Here is a 25,101-nt window from a genome sequence, read left to right as displayed (position 1 = left end):
CAAAGGAGTTCATATAAGTGCTAAGCAGTTTCTGATACATAGTAGGTATTTAGTAAATGTTACTTTTAACTGAAGCTGAATCATGACTTAAACCTTTTTATACTTTGTCTTTGCTATCAGATGTGAAACAGCTTTAGTGGAAAAGGTTTTTGATGTACCTGTGGTTGGGGTTACGGTCATTAAAGCAAATTCTCTTCCAATAGTTGTTCTGTTTGAATCCAGATTTCTGAAGGTAAGAGACAAATGTAGTTAGTCTGCTTGAGTGATATTCATGGGAAATCTGCTGCTGCTTCATGTTATTTTCATCTTTCTGGTAATCTCTCTCCTGAGAGCATGTCTGACTAGGTTCTTTCCTGCCTGATAATTCTCATAGAAATAAATCAGTGAATAATCTTAATGCAGGCTTCTTGAAGGGTGATCTTTTAAGCCATTTCTGATACTTCATGGAATGTTAGACAGTTTTGAGAATTGCTGTCAGTCCCTAGATTGATGAGTATATTCCCCATACTCATCACTGGGAGGTTCTGGGTTGTACGAGGACCCTCGTCAATTAGCTTGTCTCTGGGTGAGTTTGGTGTGGGTCTCATGAATTCATTTGGTAGACGTGGCTTTGAGTGCTTATCAGGCACTGTGCTAGACCCCCAGGAACCATAGGCTGCACTGATGCTCAAGCAGCGTCCGTCAGCAAACTTACTGAGTATCTAGCATACGAATAGCCCTAATCAGGGTACTAACTGGTCCTCACAGAGTTAGTAACCAAGAGTTCTGATTGTGACTTCACATTTCAATTCACCTAAGAATGGTAGATTTTCAGAATCCAAACAGACCTTAGAGATGACTTAGTCCAGGGCCTTATTTGTTTAGTTAGTAACAAGTCTAAGGTCTAGATGTTGGACCACTAGCTGTTGAGGTTGAGGCTGGCGCTCCAGGCCCCTGATTTCCAGTCCAGTGTCATTTCTAATGCACCTTGAGTCTTTTCCCTGTAGGATTTACTACATCCCTGACAGAGTTGTATAGACACCCATTCATTACCTTGTGTATTTATACAGCAATCACCTATTTTGTTTCTGGAAACACAACTCTTATTCTTTTTTTATTCTTGCTAACTCAAAATAATAGTGGCAGCTTTCTGAAGATGCTGACACTTTGCTGATTCACCAGCCTGGTTCCTGCTGGGGAGAAGACTGACACAAGAAGTGTGCTCGACATCGGGATGTTTGGGAAAGACAACGGCACAGATGTTCCAAGTTATTATGTTCTGGTCTTTAAGAAGGGAAAAAAACAAGTCCCCCTATAATAACTTTGACAGACTGCCATTTCCCTCCTGTTTTCTGAGAGCTAAACTGTTTTTTCCTCTTCTTGTCTGCTAACCTTCACCCTGCTGCCCTAATGATATTTTTTTAAATCTAATTTTTTAATTATGCCCTACATCAAGTTTAAAGTGCATTTGAAATTTTTAAAATTACCTCATTTTAATTAGATGCAGCAATTAGGGTAAATGTCATCCTCCTCAAAGTACCGTTTTTCTTGAAAGTGGTTTCAAGAAAGGGTAGGCCCTCTTGACTTGCATCTTACATATCCTCTATCAGTTGGAATGTTGATCTCCCAGTAGCATTGCACTCTGCTTCTTGTCTTATCTGTGATCTATAATGGAAATTTTTCTTCGGGAAACGGTTGTTAACAATTTACTGTTGTACAGCTGTAACTGCCCGAAACACCTTACCATGAATAAACAATTTCGTGGCAGTCAGGACTTAAATTTTTAAATCTTTTTTAACTCTTCATTTATCAACCAAGACCATACATGGCTGGTTATGGTCCCAGCAAGCACAGGTCGTCTTTGCTTTGTCCTTCTCTGAGAAAACATAAACTATAGGGACTTTAATTGGATCAGAGGCTGGTTTGTTGTAACCTTAAGAGGCAGAGGATGTGAGAAAACAGCTTGTGCCTCGTCCTTTCAACCGTGAGAAGCAGCTTCAGAGTTTATTCTGGCGCTCTGCATCACTGCTGCTGGTGAGGGCTTGTCAGCGTTTGTGCCTCATCTCCCCCCTTGAGAGGCTGGAACTCAGCCATCAGTTGGCTGTGGAGAGGAATTCTGGTCCGTGAAGAGCACCTCTGGGGGTGAGGGGCAGAGAGGGAGGGGCACACCCCGCACATGGATTGAAGAGTCACTCTGAATGCATTAGGAGGGAACACAAGGTGGGATTCAACAGCTGCTGCCTTTAGAAATATTGCTTTTTAAAACAATTTTTCCTTTAAAATAAATCATTTAAACATGTTTAGAGCCCTTTTTTGTGACCCTTTTGGAGTGTTTCTACAGAAAAATAAAATCAAAGGTACATTTAAAGGTATTATTTTATTTTATTTTATTTATTTTTATTTTTTATAAATTAATTTATTTTTATTTTTGTCTGTGTTGTGTCTTCGTTGCTGCTTGCGGGCTTTCTCTAGTTGCAGTGAGCGGGGGCTACTCTGCGTTGCGGTGTGCGGGCTCCTCATTGCAGTGGCTTTTCTTGTTGTGGAGCACAGGCTCTAGGCACGCGGGCTTCAATAGTTGTGGCACGTGGGCTCAGTAGCTGTGGCTTGCGGACTCTAGAGTGCAGGCTCAGTAGTTGTGGCGCACAGGCTTAGTTGCTCTGTGGCACGTGGTATCTTCCCGGACCAGGGCTCGAACCCGTGTCCCCTGCATTGGCAGGCGGATTCTTAACCACTGCGCAACCAGGGAAGTCCCTAAAGATATTTTCTTAAGGTATTGCTAAACAATCAGTTCTGTGGCCCAGTTTAAACCAGATTTACTCAGTTTGCCTAAAGGACCAAGGAGGAATAAAACAAGAGGAAGACAGAACCCCAGTTGGTGGCTAATCACCTCTTCTGCTATCACCAAAAGAAAAATAAAAAATTAGGGCAGCAAATCCATAAATATCTTATTTTTATATGTCATTTGCTGTGTTCTCAATTTGAGGGAAGAGTCAGTGGAATCCTTTCTAAAGTCCTTATGGCAGATCATGGCATTTACTGGGTTCCTCCTTTGTATGATAAGCCCTGTTGGGTGCTATCAGGGAAACAAATAATAACTCCAGTTGAGGACTTCCCTGGTGGCGCAGTGGTTAAGAATCCGCCTGCCAATGCAGGGGACACGGGTTCGAGCCCTGGTCCGGGAAGATACCACATGCTGTGGAGCAACTAAGCCCGTGCACCACAACTACTGAAGCCCACGCGCCTAGAGCCCGTGCTCTGCAACGAGAAGCCACCGCAATGATAAGCCCGCGCACCGCAACGAAGAGTAGCCCCCGCTCGCCGCAACTAGAGAAAAGCCTGGGTGTAGCAACGAAGACCCAATGCAGCCAAAAATAAATAAATTAATTAATTAAAAAATAAATAACTCCAGTTGATAGCAAAAACACTCACATTACTCTGTGTGGTAAGTGCCCTTGGAGTGTTATGCTCAGGAAGTACCATTGGTGTTCTGAGAAAACGTAGGTCATCTCTGGTTTGGCAGTGTTTAGGGAATTGGGCATTGGAGATGGGTAAGCTTTTGATAGATGTGGAGATTAGTGTGCATTTCAAGTTTATTTTCACGATTTCTACCATGGCAACGGAAATTGCCATTCCTCACGCGCTGGAAGCTGATGTGCTCACGTAGTCACTACAAACTTATAGGGGTATCAGGTCCATGGCTTTATTTATTTTTAAAATCCTGACCACTGCTTCCCAGCTAAGTGCCCTATTTAATAAGAACTATTGAATAATATAAACCAAATTTTTTCAAATCTGCTTTCTCTCCACCCATTTGTGATTCAGAAAAATGAGGTCTCATTGTATTGTTAACTTAGGGCATCAGTACAGTTGGTTGCATGCTAATATGCAGGAAGGGAGAGATTTGTTTTGTTAGTTACAGAGTAGATCATTGGTCCTGATGGGACAGCTCTATTTTGTCTGAAATAGGGAGTAGTCATTAGCGCTATTTTCTAAATTACTGCTTAGTTTTCTCAAACTCTAGAAAGCCAGGAGAACTTGCAAAGTTGTCCCGTTGGATTTTGTGAAGAATTATTGTGGGAATTGGAAAATAAAGGGCAGACAGGTTTTTTTTAGACCAGCAGGGATCAATTGCACTTGAGCAGTTTGAGTCTATACGACACACCATATTATCCCAGAGGGTGTGTACAACAGTCGGGGGTGCCTTGTGTTCGAGCCCCAGTGCTAATGAGCAGGAATAGGGCTGGGAAGGGTTTGCGCCTCCTAAGGGCTTTCTTCTAATTGGACTGGGAGGGAGTTGGCTGTTGCTCCAGTGCTTTCCTGCAAGCACTGTCTAACAAGACTTTATATGTCAAGCTGTTGTTTTGCTAAGAGCTATTCTTGTCTTGATATTTCTAGAATCAAAATTACACTGAAAAGAATTTACTTCTTTTTCTCATTGGTAGTCTAACTTCCCTGATAATCTGTACTGATAAACCACCCATTTTTTGGAGCCATTTAAGTATGCTCTGAAGTAAGTCAGATTAGGAGAAAAGTGCCAAAATGGCAATCTAGGAAAAGGACCTCTTAATGTAACTTTTGATCTTGCTTATGAGTTTTAGGTGAATTCCATGTCCTTGGAAGGCTAGGGTGGTTGTAGCCTGCTTTGGACATTTCCCCTGTGGCCTAATAGTGCCCACTAACATTTAGTAGGTACTTAATAAATGTTGAATGAGGATATTTTTTTCCCCCATTACTTTGATTAAGGATTGGGGTAAAATTAAGAATCTAGATTCATTCTAGGTAGTTCTGTGCCATTATTTTAAAAGGAGAAAAAGACCATTTTGTCTGTTTAGAAATTCATCTGCATTAATTGAGCTATATCTAATCACTTTTCTAATCTAGGAATAAAAGAAAAACAGACTTCTAAAAAACCCCACATTTGTTCCATTAAATCAGTTACATACTGTGAATCTAGACTGGTCATTTTTCTTAAAGAAGCATTTTTGAAAGGACTTTTTAAAAAAGCCATCTGCTTAATATATTTTGTTCCTCTTTATCTTTTTTTTCTTTTAATAATTTTGTTCCTTATGGTCACATCTCACTGGAGATTAATGAAATTGATGCTCCCTTTCTGTCCCAAGACTCTACCTGAGATCAGGCCAAAAAAACAAATATCTAAAGCCAAAATAAAAGCAAACACCCCTCTTTTTCTAAAAGCCATTGTGTTGTGGGCCATTTTGTACCCAGCTGGTCTTTTCTACTTCACCTCTTATTATACTGGCTTATTGCCCCAGTAGTGGACAGGTGCAGAGGGAGTGAGTGGGGTGGCCTTTCTACCCGACATGACAAAATAGGCTATCAGAAACTGTGTTTTTAGTAATTCGCAAAGAGACAGGCTCTCTGTTTTCCTATTGCACTTGGATGGGAGAGCATTTTACCTTGTGAAATGAAATTGTAACTACAGTGGAAAAACCTATCACCCATGCCCAGAGTCTGCTTGTGAAGAAATGCTGGATGGGTGGCAGACCATGCTGAATTTTCTCATTAAGACTGAGAGTTCATCTGTTTATCTTTAGTTTCACTTCTTATTCCTCTTTCTGGTCTTCAAATGACCTCTATCTTCTGGATCATATTATATTACTCGGGAGTTGATGATTACAATTATGGACTCATTACTGCCTTGCTGAAATGCTATTTGGTGAAAGTTGAGAATTTTTGTAAAATCAGTTAGTGGTAGGACTGATGAGTTGTTTACCAGACCTGGTAGCTGGTAAGTGATTTCTTGTTTGACTTCTCAACTGAGGCAGGAGTGTAGTAGACAAGGAGATATCCACTGGACCATTATAAGAAATGACTTTTCTTGGTAAAAGTTAGACATTTATTCTGTTCCTATATAAAACGATCACCATTGTCAAATTTTCTTTTCCTTTTTTCCCCCAGGTTTAATGTGACCCATTTGTGAGCATGGTATAAGAATAATCAAAGAAAAATATGATATCTGTCTCATAAGACCTTAGAGGCTGAAAAAGGACTTGATCAATCTGAATTTCTGTGGCATAGCTGAAATACAAAATTAGATCTTCCAACCCATTGTGACCCAGAAAGGGAGGATCATGCTGTTGTTAGCTTAAATTTTAGATTTTAGAGGTTTTAGAAAAAATGAAGGCAATAGTGAGGGTTTGGCCATTCTGTGGGAAGAATTGACTAACAGCAATCTTTATTATAGTGCTTTCTTATTTTCTCAGTACTTGGATTTACTTGCCCTTTGACATACATGATGTCATTTATTCCTTATAGCTACTGGGTGAGATAGGCTGGGCAGAGATCATTACCACCATTTTACAGATGAGGAAACTAAGCTGTAAGGAAATAAAGGAGCTTGAGCAAGATTCCATAGTATTTACAATTTGGGGACAGTTTGGTTCACTAAAGATAGGAAGCAAAGATAAATATGATATGACCCCTGTCCTCAAGTTTGCCCTGACTCTTCATCTATTGTTCTTTCATATATGCCCCACCTGTCTCTTGAGGCTAATGTTTAATTAATAATCATAGTTAGTAAGTACTTAGTGGGGCATGATGTTATTCAGGGAATGTAATGATAGTACTTATTGCATGCCCGATTCACATCCTTGTCCTATAGACATCTGACTCTATGGTGGATGGATGGATAGATGGATAGATGGATGAAATGTCATCATGCATATTAAATAAGCAGGTGGATAAATAATAAGATTTTTACATGTCATATGTAAGAACTTTTCAAGAGAATAAATATGGGAGCTTCTCAGATGAGGAGAATGAGGAGTTGTTAGCATTTTGTTCTTTTTCCTGGGATTTTAATAATTTATGATGGAAGTAAGTGACAGTCCTTTTCTCTGTTATTATAGTAAGGTCAATAGCTAGAATATACATGAAACTAGCTGTTTTTAAACCTGGTTTATACTCCCCTGTGCATTAATATGGAGAGTAGTGGCAAAGGTATTGTTTTTGGAATCAGGTGGACCTAACATTCTCCCTTACTATTGCAGTGACCTTTAGATAAGTTACTTAACCACTCTGAGCTTTCGCTTTCTTATCTGTAAAATGGGGATCACACTTATAATGCTGCTGTGAGAATTCAGTAGCAGAGTGCTTGGCATAATGATGACTTTTTAAAAATGGTAGTTATTATGATGGCATCTACAGCAGTGTTTAGAGAGGGAGAACTCCTAATTCCTACTACTCAGAATTTCTAGATGTTAGTTTGGTTAGGCTGTTTTTTTTTAATTCAAACAATTTAAGTATTTTAGTTTACTATACATCATGTTTGATACATGGTCTTTTGTGTCAAGAGCTTTCTGGTTACTTTGTTAATAAAGACTGTGAACTATACGCATGAAGGAGTTTTATCCAGAGACCTTTAATCTCATTGTACACATAGAGTTTCATAGCACACCCAAGTTTTGCGTATATATTACTTTAAAGTGTGAAAGAATAAGACAGGGAAAGCTTAATTACTTATTCATGATGGTCAGCTGGTCAGGTATAGATAAATAAAACAAACCTTTGAATAATTTTTCTTTTAGCAAAAGATGTTCATAAAATACCTGTAACATCAGTTGGCAGTTAGCAAGTCCTATCATTCTTGTTAATATGTCCTGTATCTTTCTTTTTATTTTTTCTTTCCAGTTTGCATTGAAACTGCCCTGATTCTGACCCTTGTCGTCTCACTTCTGGACTCTTTTGTGTGTGGTAGCTTTGGAACAGGTCTTCCTCCTTCAGGCCTGGCTTTTCCCCATACCCCCCATCTACCCACACCCAAACCCAACACTCACAGTGCTTTAGTGCATCCTGCACACAGGTATTATATTATTCTTTCAAGATATTATTTTCTTCATATGAGTCTAGTTATAATTTTCTCCCCTCCCCCTTCCCTCATCCTCTTTCTTCTCTTCATATACCTTTGTACATTCTAATCTCTCTGTCTATATTCCTGATGTTTTGCTTTCTAGCCTACCTGCCCTCATCTATTTAGTGGCCTGTTTTCTGACCAGTCATCTTCTAGCAAATCTTTCCTTATTTCCCAGTTCAGTTTGCTCCTTTTTCAGGATGTGTGCAGTTCAAGTTGTCTGTATTCCTCATTTGTTACATGTTGGTAATTGCCTGTGGTATATAATTTTTTTAAATGTCTTTAGTTACCTTAACTTCCTCATTTTATCAATGAGGAAACTGAGGCCCAGCGTGAGTAGATTTGCCTTTGTCACTATCACAGTGCTTTACTCATCATAAGCATTCAGTAAATGCTGGTTGACAGAGCAAGTGGTGTGTATGTGTGTGTGTGTGTGTGTGTGTGTATGTATGTGTCCAAGGTGAGGGAAGGGAAACTTAGTTTAGTTTGGGCTTCCAGTTTCCAAACATAACTCCTTTTTTCTCTCCTTCATGTTTTCTTTCTCCTATATGTCCCTGTCTCTCTCTTTTTGCCTTGTGTTTAATCATCATTTTTCACCTTCCTTTTATGTCCAAAGCAACATGGTATTTAAGAGGAAGGGAGGTTGGTGGGGTCTAGCACAGTCCAACGTAAATCCTTCCCTCTACATTTTAAACCATTTTGTCACGCCCTGATTTCTGAAGACTCCTTGGTGAACAACAGCCATCTTATCTCAGAAGAAATCATTACTGTCTTTGAAGATGAAGTGTAGAAGGTAGTTAAGATTATACTGAGTTCCAAGAATTTAAATTATGAGGTAAGGTTAAGGGTGTTGGCCTGTTTCTCACTGGAAAAGTGACCTCCCAAGTGATCTATTTGAAGTTTTGAAATTTATGAAAATGCACTGAACTTGTGGAATAAGTTGCCAGGAAGGCAGCATAAGGAAAGGAACTAAGTGAAGCAGTTACCAACATTTATTGAACACCCACTGTGAGTAGAACCTTGTTGAAGAGATGTTAATAAAACGAGAGTGTATTAAAGGTAAATGGTGATGAAGCGATTGACCAGGAAATGGAAGGGAACCAAATATTTTAATAAAATGTCAGTTGGGTTTTCATATGTATGCGTTACCCTTAACATTTTTCACATGTGTCCATAGCTGTGGTTGATTTGCTTCAGGAATTAACAGATATAGACACCCTCCATGAGAGTGAAGAAGGAGCAGAAGTACTCATTGACGCTCTGGTAAGTTCCACGTCCCTCTGGGGTTTTGCAGGTGTGTGTACGCTGTTGGCATCCTCCCCACCATTGTCTCTGTGAGTGGCACGGGCTGGGTGTCAGGAAGAGCTCTGTGGCAAGGCTGGATTGAATGAGGAGAGTAAGAAAGTAAAGTGCAACATGTGGGGTACTTTATTCTTTGGAACTGTGTTAGGGCAGGGGTTGTAGAGTCCTAGTATTTATTAAATATGTGCAGTAGGCAGGCGTTTTCTTGTTTTTTACACTTTATTTAATCCTCACTGTATCCTCTCAGAAGGGTATTACTGCTGTTATTCCCATTTATAGCCATGAAGCTGAGGCTTAGAGAGGCAAAACAACCTGCCCGTGGTCACATGGCTGGGATTTGAACCTGTGTTCTCTTTGACTCCACGTTCCTGCTCGCCCACCCTCACTGTGTTGCTTCTGACCTTTTTACAAAGAGTTTTTGCAGAAAAGAGTTTCTTTTCTTCTCTGGGCTTTATAATCCCAAGCGCTAGTAAAGACAGGTATCATTATTATTTGTTATACAGATAGGGAATCGGAGAATGTTTAAAAACAAGAACAAACCTTCTAGCTCATACGTGTCCGAGTAGCAGCCACTGACTGCAGAAGACAGGGTCAGCTGATTTCTGTATTCCTTTTTGTGGAGCCTAGGCAAGGCCTCAGAATCTTCTTCAGGTATTATTCTAGGAATCAGCCAATCCAAAGAATTTATATGTGAGGTGAACTGATGTAATCTCATCAACTCACTCTATCCTTGAGGAAGCCCAGATGCAGAAGTGAAGCCTTCCACTGCATCACTCCCAGCCAGTCCCTGTAACAGCAAAGATGAGCTTCTGCATGTTGTGATCCCCACTGCAGTCCTGTCCCACAGCACCGGTTTCCCTCTTACCAGGCATGGGAGAGGGCCCCAGGGCCCCACAGCTGGCCAGTGGCAGGAGTGACTCTACTCCAGCCTCTTACCCTGATACTGCCTGTGGAGCTCTGTCCACCCACCAAGCTATCTCCCTCCTCAAGTTTCTGTTGATTTTCCATCCTTTCTGTTGTCTTCTGCTATCTGGTCTTTTCTCTCTGGTTAAGAATGTTAATAAGTACTGGTTTTGATGCAGTTTGCAGAGTTTATCAAAGGCCCATGTAGCCACTTGTATTAGAAGCACCTGGGGTGCTTGTTAGGCTGCTTTCTGGCGCCATCCAAGACCTGCTGAATCAGAATGGCTGGGACTAGGGCCCCAAATGATTCTGAGACCCCACTGCTACACTGCGCACCCCCTCCTCACCCTTTCTCTCTCGAGGTTCTTGACTCAAGAAATTTCCCATGTGCCATGCTCACAGCTACCATTTGGTGTGAAAGAAGGGGCTGTGAACCCACTGGATATGAAGGACTGTCTCTTACAGAGAGCGAGGCTGGGAGTCCAGCAGGGCCATTTGTGACTGAGTATGATGAAAATTTTTATGGCCATTTTTCTTTCAAGCTCCTTCCTAGAGCGAACTGCCACTTTTGTAGAATTCAGGACCTTTATTCTTCCTTTGAACCACTGTGCAGACAGAAAAGGGTGATGTCGGGGTGTCCTTTTGTTTGGAGGAGCATCTGAAGGAAGGCTGTGGCACTTGCTCCTTCTCCATGTCCCCACAGTGTCATTTGTGTAGTCTTACCTTTCAGAGGTTAATTACAGTGGCCCTCAATGAGCCTTCCTGCCTGGACTCTGGGCTGATTTTAATTATCATCCTTTGCCTGTGTGAATAGAGGAAACAAGAGAGGAACAGCTAGCTGGTCTGCTGCCTGTAAAACGTACCCAGAAACAGCAATTCACACAAAAGCCCCCTTTGTGTTTTCTCTGTTGCCAAGCCCACCAACAAAAGCTGGATCTTGCAGATTTTATTGTTTGTTTGGGAAGAGACAGTTCATCCTCAGTCTGGGGAGCCATTAGGTAGCTGCTATACAGGGTTTTCTGTTTGTTTTGTTTAGTTTCTTTTTTATTATATTATTTTAAGATTTTGACTCTTACAGCTTTATACTGATGGGGCTGGTGTGAATCACAAACAATTGAACATTTCTAGACTCCCATATATTATTTGCTTATCTGCAGCCAGTCAGGAGACATCAGTAAATATCAGAGAGCAGAACTGGTAGGTGGTCTTCATCTGTTTTTTTTTCTGCCCTTGTGCTGCATTCAGGAAGAAGTTTGATAAGTATTCTCATATTACAAGGGTTGAGTTGTCTTCGTAGTTTTAATTTGGGGCCAATATTGGAGGCCTGGAATTGCATGAGCAGAGGCTAGAGGACATGTAGTAGAATTTATTGTGATGTTCAGTTTGCAGTTATTTCCTTGGTCGTTTTCTCAGTTGGAAGTCCTAAGCAATAGAATAGCACATTTGTGGGGAGAGAGTGTTGTCCTGGTATTCTCAGGGATCTTTGGGGTTTAAAGTTTGGTTTATATCCACTGCTATTACTTATGCAAAAGGCAAATATTTGTGCTTTGTAACAAGTTGACTTAGTAGCCTGGAAAACAGACTCTTTTCTGAAGAGCGGGAACACAGGGTATTTGCTTTGATGGCAGTTCTCTGGCATGCCTCTCTAAAGAAGACATTGGACTCCTTGAGAGTCATGATTAGATTACAGTCATTTCCCTACTTACCAGTCCCAAAATTTGCCATGCGCTTGGCAAGCCGATGCCTTTGCTCACATCTGCCTTCAGCTTGGCAAGGCTTGCTTCCCCTTGCTATCTGGAATACTCCTACTCATTCTTTAAAGCCTCACTTAAACCTTATCTCTCCTGAGTTTTTTTCAGACTCATCACTTCAGCAGAATTTGTGTTCCTCTACCACTGTGTATATCCTGGCACTGTTTATAAGTTTGTCTTCCCTGAGATGTGATCCCGATCAGGGGAGTGGCCAAAGTGGTGGCTTTGTCACTTACCATCTGTGTGACCTTGAGAAAGTTACCTGTCTTCTCTGTACTCAGTTCATTCTTCTGTAAAATGGGGATAACAGTAGTGCCTATTGCATAGAACTGAAGTGAGGAATAAATGAGATACTTAGTAGGTCTTTAGAACAGTGTCTGGCACGGAGTAAACACCCAATAAATGTTGGCCATTGTCTTAATAAAGGTATAAATGTCTGGGACATATTAAGTACTTAGTAAATGTCAAGTTAAAATGATATATATCACATGCCACACAGTGAAATGTTTGTGAATGTTTGTTGACTTCAACAAACATTTTTTTTCATTTCGGCAAATGTTCAAAAAACATTTTGAACAAATACCCAAAAACATCTGAAGGGTGTGGACCTAAATGAGACATGGGGGGATAGAAGTTTAGTTTAAAAAAAAACAAGAGGATGAAATAAGTAATGATAATACAAGGCAGAGCATTAAGAATGACTGTGAGAGATGCAAGTTTCTTTGGAAATGAGGAGGAGAGATCCATCCCTTCTGCTGCGGAAGAACCAGGAGGGACGGCAGAGCTGTAGGTACTGGCCATGGCCCCTGTAGGGAGGCTTCGATTTAAGGGTGCTTGTAGGTGTCACAGCCAGAGGAGATGGAAATGTGGCTGGGAGCCACCACTTACTATAGTTTCACAATGTGGCTTTGATGTGGAGAGCCAGGAGATTGCCCTATACCCATTCTTGCCCTCAATTAACCCTACTTAAATTTTGAAGCTTGAGCTGGTGGGCAATGCATTTGTGCTGCTCAGGTGAGGCTGAAGTTGGCAGGTTTTCGGTTGTTCTAAGGCTGCTTATGTAAATTTCTGGATGCTACCACTTTTATCCCTTCCCATTTCTATTAATGTCCTCACCTTCATATGTATTCGTTCTCAAGCAGAATTCACTTGGCCATTCATTTCACTAATTGTTTATTGAATGCTTAGTGTGTTCTGGATTCTAAGAATTGCGTGTGTAGCAGTGAGCAAGACTGACAAAGTCTGTTTTTGTGGAGCTCGTATTCTAGTGACAGGAGAAACAGTAAATAAGTAAACGAGAAAACAGGTAATGACTCCCTGTTACAAAGAGAATTAACATAGAATGATGTCCTGTAGAGCAACTGGAGAATCACATCAAATGAGATAGTCAGGAAAGGCCTGAGTTCTGGGTGATGAGAAGAAGCCAGCCATTCAGAATGCCCAAGGGCAAGGAATGAGTTTGACATACTCAAGGAACAGAAAAAAGGCCGGTACTGTTAGAGCACAGCTGGGGTGAAGGGAGAGAGCACCATCAGGGCCAGACCACACTAGGCTTTGTAGGCCTTGTAGTAAGTTCGGGTGGGATTGCCAGTGTGCAAGGGAGTAGTAACATAGTCTGACCTAACATTTTAAAAAGACCACTCTGGGAGCTGTGTCGATAATGGATTGGAGGGGCAAGAGTGGAAGCTAGAATATATTAGGTTGCAGCAGGCCTAAGTTTTACATTATGACCATATTACTATGTGTATTTTCAAAACTTATTGCTTGGTCAAGATTCAGTGGGTGTGTGTATAGGGCAGGGGGAGGGTTTATTATTGTTTTTTAAATATGAAATTTCCAGAACTCATAGTAGGTAGAAAAACTCCAGTCAAGCTCTTGAGAAACCTTGTTGGCAGATTGTGCAAGATAGAAAAGGAATCCTTCAAACCCTCTCATCTCCCCTCATCTATCCCTTTTTTATTTCCTCATCTTCTCTTGTATCTACCCTCTCTGGTCAACTGGAAAAATATGACTGATCATGCCCTTGAACCCTGTCTCAGTAGGACCTGGTGGAGTATTGTTTGGGAGACCTGGTAACAAGCGGAAAAAGCCAATGACTTATCAGAAAACATCAGGCTTAAGACGGTCATGATTTCCAAGGCCAGGCTTGCTCTAGCTGATGCTTTAATCCCTAAGCAGGATTTGGTTTTAGTTTCAGAGTTAGTCACAGGTCCAAAACAGGCAGGAAGGTGGTAGACCCAAGAGTTTAGAGGGACAGAATGCTAATTTGTGCTTCTTACTAGATGATATCTGGAGCTATGCATAATACAAATGTTTTCCTGAGGGTTTTCTCAGCTAAATGTATTTTGACTGCTTTGACCCTCCTGCAGTCAGATAAAATTGCATTTAACCCAGCTAAACATAAAGTTTCACACTTTGCAAGCTTAAAAAGGCTGTCTGTTAGAAGTTAGATTTTTGTAGCAAGAAAAAAAGATTTCCTCCAGCCAGACACCCATTACCAATAACCATTCAGTTCTGGGATTTGAATGTGTTGCTTACTGCCACTGTCCCCACCACTCTCCAGACAGCAGACCATGGGTAACATAACTAAGAATCAAGGAAAGGGGACAGGGGGATAATGCACATAAAGCATCAATAAGAAGTTGAAACCGGTGAGGCAGTTTGCAGAACCAACAAGCAGTGTGAGTTGCAGTGTCTGCTGCTTTAGGATTCAGGGAGATTATAAGTCAATCAGGGTGATTTAGGGAAAAACAAACTGTGACATGGTTCATGTTTTTCCCCCGGATGTTTTTCTGTTTTCTCTCACATACCCAAATTGTCCAATTAATTAAGGAAAATATTGCAGAGGATTTCTTTGGTGAAGCTTTTGCTGGCTGTGAGATTTGAGAGCAAGATTGTATATCTCCTTGATATAAGAGAGGGAAACAGCTCTTTCTCCTATTTACAGGAGTTCTCAATTCTGGCATCAGTATCCCCTCCAATCTGCAACTAGTGTCTTTCATTGCTTCTCACACCAGGGCATAAAGGAGAGCCTAGAAAAATCTGCTTCATTCGTGATTCAGGTATCCCAAATTAGTCAACAACTTCAGCTTTTCCCCCATCCAGATGCTTCCCTTAAGTCTCACCCAGAAAGAGTAAAGAGGCCTTCTTTGAAGATCTGTCTCTCTTGCCATTGTTCCATCCTCAGGCTCAGTTTGAATTATCCATAGAGTGCGTTATACACAAGTGTTCAGGAGGCCATCAGTTGAATGAGATCATTTCCTTCTCTCTCCTTTCTTTCCTCTCCTTTCTTTTCCCCTCATTGAAGTGACAGGATATGATGGGAAAAAATAGTCTCGGAGTTGGTCACTTCTGCCACAAGCTTTGTGACTTTGACCAGGCTAATTAACCTCTCTGGACCTCTGTTTTTCTCACCTGTAAAAGTTGTGAGGATTACATGAGAGTAAATGGAACAATGTTTATAAAAATATGACTACAGTACACAAAGTAAAGTGTTTTGTCAGTTTATTTAAATGTAGCAAAATTACTGAATGTCTGCTATGTATAGTATTGCACTTGACTTTGAGGAGTGTACCAAGATAAATGAGGGTGCAGTGCCTGCCTTCAAAGAATTTGAGTTTTTCTTAGCCCGTGGGAGATATGAACAGTGCATAATCAGGTATCAGAAGAAGTAAAGGGCTAGATTCAAACTCTCTACTTAATTTTTGAACCAGACCCAGGGTAAAGTATGCCATATAATTTCATTTAATCTTTACAACTTATTCCCATTTCCTAAGTGAAGAAACTGAGGTGGTGAGAGAGAGGATACACCATGGTTATGCAGCAGATCTTATCTTCCAGTATAGGTTTACTTATTGGCTATGACTTAGAAATGTATTACCAGACAGATAATCACTTCTTGATTATTAGGTGTTTCCTTAGTTATCTTCCTTGGTGTGCCTCAGGGTTCCCCAAGGCAGTCTCTGTAAGGGCACACATTGTGGCCAGAAGGTAGTGTGAAGCGGTGTAAGCATTATTTCACCTAAGAAGGAAGCTTGGTTTTTGCTTCTGCTGCCACTGCTTAGTAGCTGTGTGGTCTTGGCTAAGTCATTAATCTCTTGAATATCATCTATATGATGCGGCTACTAAAATTTTCCTATAAGTGTTATGTGAATCAAATTAAATAAGAGAAATGTAATTGCTTTCTTATGCATTATGTGTAATACAAACATAAGGTATTTTATTCTGTTAATATTCTTTTCGAGAAGGAGTCAGAAGTTCATCGAAAGTAATAGTTTCATAAAAGCTTGATGTAGAAACTTAGGAATGTTTTGAGTTTAACCCTAAATTTTGATGTCAGTGTAAATATGGCAAGTAAACTTTCCAACTGAATATCTCTTGGTGCTGTGGTCTAGAAATGTGCTTTTGACTTGAATGAACTTGTGACTTGACTTAAGATGGCATTTTTGTAAGGTGTTTAAATACCACATAGAAGTAGAAAGAGCACAGGACTTGATTTCAGAAGGCCTAGGTTCAAGTGCTAGTATGTCACTCAGTTAAATATGTAACCTTGAATTTTACCTTGTCCCCTTAAGCTTCAATCTAAAGTTAGGGATAGGGCTTCCCTGGTGGCGCAGTGGTTGAGAATCTGCCTGCTAATGCAGGGGACACGGGTTCGCGCCCTGGTCTGGGAAGATCCCACATGCCGTGGAGCAACTAGGCCCGTGAGCCACAACTACTGAGCCTGCGCGTCTGGAGCCTGTGCTCCGCAACAAGAGAGGCCACAGTAGTGAAAGGCCCGCGCACCACAATGAAGAGTGGCCCCCGCTTGCCGCAACTAGAGAAAGCCCTCGCACAGAAACGAAGACCCAACATAGCAATCAATCAATCAATCAATCTTAAAAAATAAATAAATAAATAAATAAAGTTAGGGATAATTATGCCTGCCCCTTCTTTGCCTCAGGGTCACTTCAAGCCTCAAAAGAGGTATTGGGATGGGAGAGCATACTGTAAACCATAAGTGGCAGGTTGTTTACTTTGTTCATTCAGTAGAGGAGTATGGGAATGACAACATTTTGGAGACTGTTTGTGACATGTATCCCATTCTCCTTTTGCTCCCCTGTTGCTGAAGGTGGACGGGCAAGTGGTAGCACTGCTTGTGCAGAATCTGGAGCGTCTGGATGAGTCTGTGAAAGAAGAGGCAGATGGCGTCCACAACACTCTGGGTAAGGGGAAGGGTGCCAGCATTTTCTGAGTTTCTTTGTGTTTGTTTTGGGGTTTGGTACTCATTTCCTTCCTCCTTCATTATAGAGTCAACAGCAGGAGGGTTTTCCTTTTTTCTGCTCCCAAACTGCCTTTTCAGAAATGAAGACCCTTGTGTAAATTTCATATAACTGCTGCTTTGGTTTGGCTTGTGGTAATAAAAGCAGAAATCCTTCCTGGACAAAAACTGCTGGCTTCTTTGAGCAGGCCTTTGCCTCCAAAAGTTAGGATGAAGTCTATGCAGGATGAATTCTTTTTTTTTTTTTTTTTGCTTTGGAAAGTGTATATTTTACAATTTTTGAATCCCCTTCTGTTGGTTCTTCTTCACATTTCCCTTCAGTGGAACTACAAACTTTTGAACAACTGTATACAGGCATACCTCATTTTATTGCACTTTATCGTGCTTTGCAGATATTACATTTTTACAAATTGAAAGTTTATGGCAACCCTGCATTGTCAGATGATAGTTAGCATTATATACTAATACAGTATTTTTAAATTAAGGTATGTACATTTTTTTAGACATAATGCTATTGCATACCTAATAGACTACATACAGTATAGTGTAAACATAACTTTTATATGCAATAGGAAACCAGAATATTCATGTGATTCGCTTTATTGTGATATTCGCTTTATTGCAGTGGTCTGGAATCAAACCCACAATACCTCCAAGGTATGCTTGTACCTTTATAGGACATTTTGTTTGAAAAAGAGTTAGTATTTCTTTTGCTTCTTATGTGTACTTTGCTGTGTAAACTGTGAGTTGAAATATTGCTATTAACTTGGCTGCCCCTTTATCATATGTTCATTTAAGTGGATTCCTCTGCAATATTTCCCCTCCTCCTCCTTCTCCTTGAGTCTCTCTAGTCTTTCCCCCTGCAAAGTTGCTGAACCAATAGCCTATTTAAAATTGTGCTTTTGGGTAGTCCTCTTTATCACTGGTCCCTGTCTTATAAAACCAAAGGTGACATATCTGTAAGCAGAGCTTGAGAAATGAACAAGGCCCAGCAGAAGTAGAAATTTTGATGAGATTAGATTTTCTCCCAGCTCCTTTGTGTCTACCACAGATTTCTCTTATAGCTTTATACTCTCTACTGTGAAGATTATCATAAAGAAGGAGGAAGACATGGCACCTAGGGAGTAAGAGAAGAGAGAACACAACAATCTGTGATTTGGGGGTTGGCTCTAGTATAGAGCCAGAATTTGGCATTGCCATCTGTTAGCCTAATGGTGAATTTTGCTGAGTAGAAAGAGTATCAGAAGTCTTAACTGACAGTTAATAAAAAGAGCCTGATGTAATGGAAAAAGCACCGGCCTGGCAGTCTATGAAGATCTGTCTAGTTTCAACTTGGTCCCTTACCAACAGCTCAGGAGATTAATCCCTCTTTCCCTTATTAAGCATCCGATGTTTGTCAGGCACTGTTCTAGGCACTGGGTAAATTAAAGATGAATTAGGCACAGTTCTTCTTAAGAGGCAGGCTGATGGGAAAGTCTTGAACAGAAAGGACAGGTAATACAGGGTGACAAATGGTATAATAGTGGGGAGCACTATGGAAGTGAAGAGGAAGGGTCTCCAAATTGCTGGGTAGGAGCAGGTAGCTGATTAGGGCTGAATATGAAGACAGGTGCATTTTTTTTAAATTCATTTATTTATTTATTTTTGGCTGCGTTGAGTCTTCATTGCTGCGCGCGGGCTTTCTCTAGTTGCAGCGAGTGGGGGATACTCTTCGTTGCGATGCGCAGGCTTCTCACTGCAGTGGCTTCTCTTGTTGTGGAGCACGGGCTCTAGGTGCGCAGGCTCAGTAGTTGTGGCGCACGACCTTAGTTGCTCCGCAACATGTGGGATCTTCCTGGACCAGGGATCGAACCCGTGTCCCTTGCATTGCAGGCGGATTCTTTTTTTTTTTTTAAATTTATTTATTTAGTTTATTTATTTTTGGCTGCGTTGGGTCTTTGTTGCTGCGCGTGGGCTTTCTCTAGTTGTGGTGAGCGGGGGCTACTCTTCATTGTGGTGCGCGGGCTTCTCATTGCGGTGGCTTCTCTTGTTGAGGAGCACGGGCTCTAGGTGCACGGGCTTCAGTAGTTGTGGCACACGGGCTTCAATAGTTGTGGCACGCGGGCTCAGTAGTTGTGGCACACATGCTTAGTTGCTCCGTGGCATGTGGGATCTTCCCAGGCCAGGACTTGAACCTGTATTCCCTGCATTGGCAGGCAGATTCTTAACGACTGCGCCACCAGGGAAGCCCAGCAGGCAGATTCTTAACCACTGCGCCACCAGGGAAGTCCTGACAGGGGCATTTTGACGGAGAAATGTGAGACGGGCAAGGCAGTATCATTTGTAAAGCCATGAATGGGCAAGGGCTTTGGGGGAAGACTAGAAATGTATTGTGGCAGTACGAGGTAGGTATGGTGGGAGATGGGACCGGAGGAGTAAGTTTGTCCAGATTATGGAAGACCTTCTAAACCCTTGCAGGATGTTTGAATTTTATCCTAGTGGACAATAGAAAGCCATCTAAACTGTAAGCAGAATAAGATAAAAGCATTGGAGATTAAAATGAATGAGCTGATTTCTTAGAAAATGTGAGAAAGTAATTAAGCTATTAAAATGATCTTCATCTCTCAGGGGTCTCGTTGCTACTCTGCTCCCACAGCTTTGTATCCACTCCCTGAGGGGCTGCCTGGTCATTCTTTAACTTGCCATTGGCGAGGCTGGCGTGAGTGAGGAAGTAGATAGGAGGTGTAGTGCTTTCTTCAGCCCTTTCTCTTCAAGACTCAGACCCGCTGGGCGTTGTGCTTAAAGAGCACAGAACTCCGATCTGTTTTATGATAGATAATAACATATCCTGGGATGGGGAGCAGATGAGCCCCTGAAGGAAGGAAAGCACTGGATGCAATAGAATGAGACTATAGGTTTGGGGTTTTTTTTTTAATGTCCTTTTTTTAGCATCATAATCATACAATCACTTTTTTTTTGCCTCCTCATTTAAAATTTTTCCATTAAACAGCAATTTGGTTGTTGTAGGAGATAGTAGGACCAATTATACTTGCTTCTGAGCACCTGACGGTTACCTCTGCCAGCGTGGTCTTTCCCCTCTGTGCACATTATTTTGTTCAGTTAAGATCATGCTTGCTTCCCTTGCAGTATCCAGAGAAAGAGATCTGAAAATGGATGAATCAGGAGAGGAAGAGGCACTGAATTCATCCCCTGGTTTTTCCTTAAGGCTTCTGCCTTGCCCCCTGTTTCTTTAGTCACAGGTCTCAGGGACTCTAGTACAGTGAGATTAAGAGGGCCTTCTTAGGCAGATATTCACACCTTTGTGTGTTCTGCTGTAGTGTTGTTCCCTGTTAACACAGAAAATCTTTCACTATTCCTTTAGTGAATTCCATCACATTCAGTTATGAGTTTTACTTGTAACATAACTTGAAGAAAAAAAAAAACCATAGCATCTCCCTGGTTAATCTGAAAATGACAACACAGCATCTGGCTGGGAGGAATACAGGGAAGTGGGAAGAGGAATAAAATGTCTGTCATGGGAAGCAAGCTTGTTGAAGATGGAAACAAAGTTGCCCTCCCAAATTACTGTTGTCTGTCTCCCTTCAGCTATTGTGGAGAACATGGCCGAGTTCCGGCCTGAGATGTGCACAGAGGCTGCCCAGCAGGGTCTTCTGCAGTGGCTGCTGAAGAGGCTGAAGGTAAGTTTGGCTTTGTGGGACTGTAGCTCAAACCTCTCTTTGCTCTGGGCACAGCTCATGCTGGGTCATTGGCACAGATTGTTATTCCTAGGCTATGTGATCTAGTTTGGGAATCTTTTGGCAACTCTTGCCTCTTTCTTTGCTTCTCTTCTTTTGTTTGTTTTAAAAGTACCCTTTAATGCCCCTGAAAATAATATAAACATGGTGTCAACAGAAATTCATGTGGTACAGAAGGTTTATACTGAAAATAAAAAGTTCTCCTCTGCTGATTCCTTCTAGTTCCACTTCTCTGAGACAGCCTCTGTTAACAATATTTTATCTATCCTTCCAGAAATTTTCTGTGTAAATAGGAGTATGTGAGTGTGTGTGTGTTTGTGTGTGTTTCACAAATAGAATTATACATTATTTTCTTTTGCAAGTTGATCTTTTCGCTGAACTAATGGCTGCCTAGTATTCCATTTTATGGTTGTACCAAAGTCAATTTAACCATTCCCCTGTTTATAATAGTTTTTCACTGTTAAAACAATGCTGCAGTGAATATCCCCATGTACACACGCACATTTTCTTTTCCTTGAATGCTAGTGTTAGTTTATTTGTAGGATAAGTTCCTAGAAATAGAATTGATAGGTCAAAGGGTATGTACATTAACATTTTTGGTAGATATTGCAAAATCTAACAGTTGAGAGGGTCTGTTTCCCTTACCTACATTGGGTATTACCAAACTTAAAATTTTGTTAATCTGATAAGAGAAAACGGGTATTTCATTTTAATTTGGAATTTTAAAATCGAGGACAGTGTATTGGCTTTCAGTTGTTTATTAGCCATTTGTATTCATCTCTTTTAGCTTCCTATTTATATCCTTTGTTCATATTTCTGTTGGATTATTCATTCTCTTTCCTTCTTAGCATAGTCCTTTTGACCATCTTTTTAACATTTAGTGCTGTCACAGAGAGTAAATGAGGAAAGGGAGAGGTAAGAGCTTCTCTCAGGATAGTGTTAACAAGAGGTATGATGGAAGGCAGTTTGGAACTGCCTATGTGCTACTAAAATAATCTCGGCAAGCAAGGGTTCCCAGCTTTTCAGTGAGAAAGAGGAAGACGTGTTTGTAGCTGGTATGATTCTTTAAGTAGTCCTGGCCTTGCTGTGCTTCGGAGTGTCATAGAGATGCAGAAAGTCTGAGGTGCATCAGGTCCGATTTGTCCCCCACTGTCTTGGTAAGGCTAAGGAAGAAGATTCTGCCTAAGATATCATATGCCCCCACGGTTCCCTCCCTCTCTGACAGTCTAGGTCTTCCCCAATCCTTCTTATTTAATCCTTTGTTCCCATTAAATCTGTAACATAGACTTATATAACATGACTTGAGGATATTCAGCTAGCCTGCTGTATATTATCATCAGTGGGTATGGGCACATTTGCTGGCAGAGTATAAACTTAATGCATAGTTCAGTAGACTGCAACTTCCTACCCACACACACACCCTCACCCTCGCCTTTCCTTTCAGGAAAAATCAGGTCTGGTTAATTCATTCATTGTCATTTTTGCAGCTTCCTTTTGACTTCCTCTCATGAGTTTTGATGTCGTTTGGTTTCCCCATGTAATTACCTTCACATCTCCCTCAGTTTCTTCTTTCCTCAATATTCAACAAATCTTTATTCTCCAAAGCCTTGAGACATTTGGGGGGTGAGGAGTAGGGGAGAGGAAAGTAAAACACGGAGTTAAGGGGGTAGGATAGATGGCAGAGACCTGAGTTGTTGATGGGGTGGCCATAGGTTGGGGCCTTAACCTTAAAATATACAAAATAATCCAATAGTTTTTGTCTTTTTGAAATCAGGACCAATTTTTCCCAGTTACTTGAGACTTGATACTGAATCAGGGATTCTTCATTAAACCAGAATGTAAAGCCTCTTCTGCCTTTTGAAAGGTGTTTAAACTTGCCAGTCTCTTTTTGAATTAGTAACAGGAAGGGAAATCGAGACCTTTGGGTGTTTGGCTTGGATTCCATTACCCTTATGAGAGTAATAAAGAGGTCCATTTGGTAGTCTTGCAAGCTTTTGACTCTTGCCTTTTAGGCATAGTGTTTACGCAATCCTCAAGGCATAAATAGCCTTGTTGCTGTCTCTGAAACAGTTTTTCAAGGTTTTGGGGTATCTAAACATTAAAATGCTATTTGGTTATTTTACTAGTAAGCAAATGCCCTTAGAAAAATCCTGTGCTGCCCAGAACATTAATGAAAGAAGGTTCTGCTTTAGGGCGAGGCCAGTAAGAAGGCCTGTCTTTAAAACCAATGCCTTTCTCTTATTTCTCATAATCTAGGTAAGTGCTTATTTTAATCTTCACCATCATAAATATCATGGTGAATCAGAATGAGTGCTGGACCCAGATCCTTACTTTCACCAGTGGAACTTTTAAAAGTACAGATTCCCAGACTTACTGTCTCAAGCCTCTGTCTTTGGTGTATTTTAGAGAAGTTCCACCTGTGATTATAAATGTACAACCCTCACTAAGATCCACTGGTCTCTAGAAATGTGAGCATTTTTGTTCCACACTGCTCCCAAACTAATTTAAAACTCCCTTTTCATTATGCCATTCCCTAGTCAAGAACCTTCCTAGAGTGATGCTACTGCCCTCTGCATCAGATCCCACCATCTCTGCCTACTTTTCAAGGCCCTTTAACGTGGCCTGATCTTTCTTTTCTTCCCTTTTTCCTTTCATTTCTCAGTTTTGAAACACTGGCCTTATTCCTGTTCAGACATCTCTTGTACCTACCCCCTTTGCAAAGGTCAACAAGGGTCAACAGTGTTGACCTCTGTGTCTGTCTTTGTTCATGTTCCCCCCTCCCCCAGGAATGACTCCTGCCTATGTAATTCTAAATTACACACCACCTTCATTAACCAACTTAAATCCCTACTCTTCCACATTGCCTCCATCATTTTTTGAACTGAAAGGAATTTCATAAGTTCTGTTGCAGATAAAAAATTAAAAATCAAGACCTGTAGAGATTAAGTGCTTTGCCCAAATTCATGCAGCTAGTTAGAGATAGAGCTAGAATTAAAACCCAAGCCTCCAGACTTTCTTCATGCACCCTTTCCATAGCACTACTTTGCCCCCAGCCCATATTGCCCTCTTTCTTTTCTGAATATCAATCATTTTATTTTTTTTCTACTGGTTCTCTTCTGGGAGTTAGCAGATCTGGGTTGTAACATACGCCTATAACTGTGTGACCCTTACGCTCATGGAACATCTTTTCTTCATCACCTGGCAGACTTTCCTCTTTTCATGTGTGCTCCTTGTCTTTCTCCCAATGTCCTTAAACTCCTTAAGAGCAAGGACTGGGACTCCATCATATGTGTATCTCCTCCCGATTGTTCTCAGGGTGTGGTTCCCAATGGGGAGCATCAAAATTACCTGGCAACTTGTTGGAAATGCAAATTCTTGAACCCACCCCAGACTCATTAAATCTGCCCAGCTTGGGGTGGAGCCAGCAATCTGTGTTTTAACACGCCCTCCAGGTGATTCTGATGCATGCTGAAGTCTGAGAACCCCCATCCTAGAGTACTTATGTTTACATTGCTTGATAAAACCCTGCTATTTAACTGATCATCCCCTGTTTATTCAGTAGTCCTTGAGTAACTAAGTGAGTGGCACATTGGTGAGTCTCCTTTATGTACTGGTAGCCTAGCAGTATACAGAGATACTCGTGGATTTCTTCATTCACTAAATGAAACCTCACTCATTTGTGCTGCTAATAAGGATAAAACCCATTGCGGAGGATTACATTCAATGGTTTAACAGGTAAGCAGATAACAGTAGTATGAGAGACACTGCACCATAGTTCACTTTTTTTTTTTTTTTAATAATTTTTTATATTTTTATTTTTTTAAGAATTCTTTTTCTTTTAATTAATTAATTTATATATATATATTTTAGCTGCGTTGGGTCTTCGTTTCTGTGCGAGGGCTTTGTCTAGTTGCGGCGAGCAGGGGCCACTCTTCATCGCGGTGCGCGGGCCTCTCACTATCGCGGCCTCTCTTGTTGCGGAGCACAGGCTCCAGACGCGCAGGCTCAGTAGTTGTGGCTCACGGGCCTAGTTGCTCCGCGGCATGTGGGATCTTCCCAGACCAGGGCTCGAACCCGTGTCCCCTGCATTGGCAGGCAGACTCTCAACCACTGCGCCACCAGGGAAGCCCCATAGTTCACTTTTTAATGGGGAATACAAACTTATTAGGATATCGTGTACTATTGAAAATAACACCAAAACTTTTTTCTTTTCCAAAGAAACAAAATTGAGATTCCTTTTTGTTTCCCAATTAAATCATTGCTTCAAAAACAGTTGCAATGTTTGGCGTTTGAGCTAATGAA

General features: G+C 41.1%; 1 protein-coding gene across 2 annotated transcripts in view; it reads left to right on the top strand.

Moving 5' to 3' along the window:
* CTNNBL1 (catenin beta like 1) overlaps positions 1 to 25,101 on the top strand; it is a 163,603-nt gene that overhangs the window by 44,076 nt on the left and 94,426 nt on the right. For both annotated transcript variants that reach the window (XM_059897033.1, XM_059897032.1), the window contains exons 5-7: positions 9,017 to 9,112; positions 16,916 to 17,009; positions 20,651 to 20,742. In XM_059897033.1, the coding sequence (XP_059753016.1) occupies positions 9,017 to 9,112; positions 16,916 to 17,009; positions 20,651 to 20,742 (282 nt within the window). The remainder of the gene's footprint in view (positions 1 to 9,016; positions 9,113 to 16,915; positions 17,010 to 20,650; positions 20,743 to 25,101) is intronic.

This window comes from Balaenoptera ricei, chromosome 15, assembly GCF_028023285.1.
Source record: "Balaenoptera ricei isolate mBalRic1 chromosome 15, mBalRic1.hap2, whole genome shotgun sequence".
Classification (NCBI taxonomy): Eukaryota; Metazoa; Chordata; class Mammalia; order Artiodactyla; family Balaenopteridae; genus Balaenoptera; species Balaenoptera ricei.
This window is presented reverse-complemented; position numbering and strand designations above follow the sequence as displayed.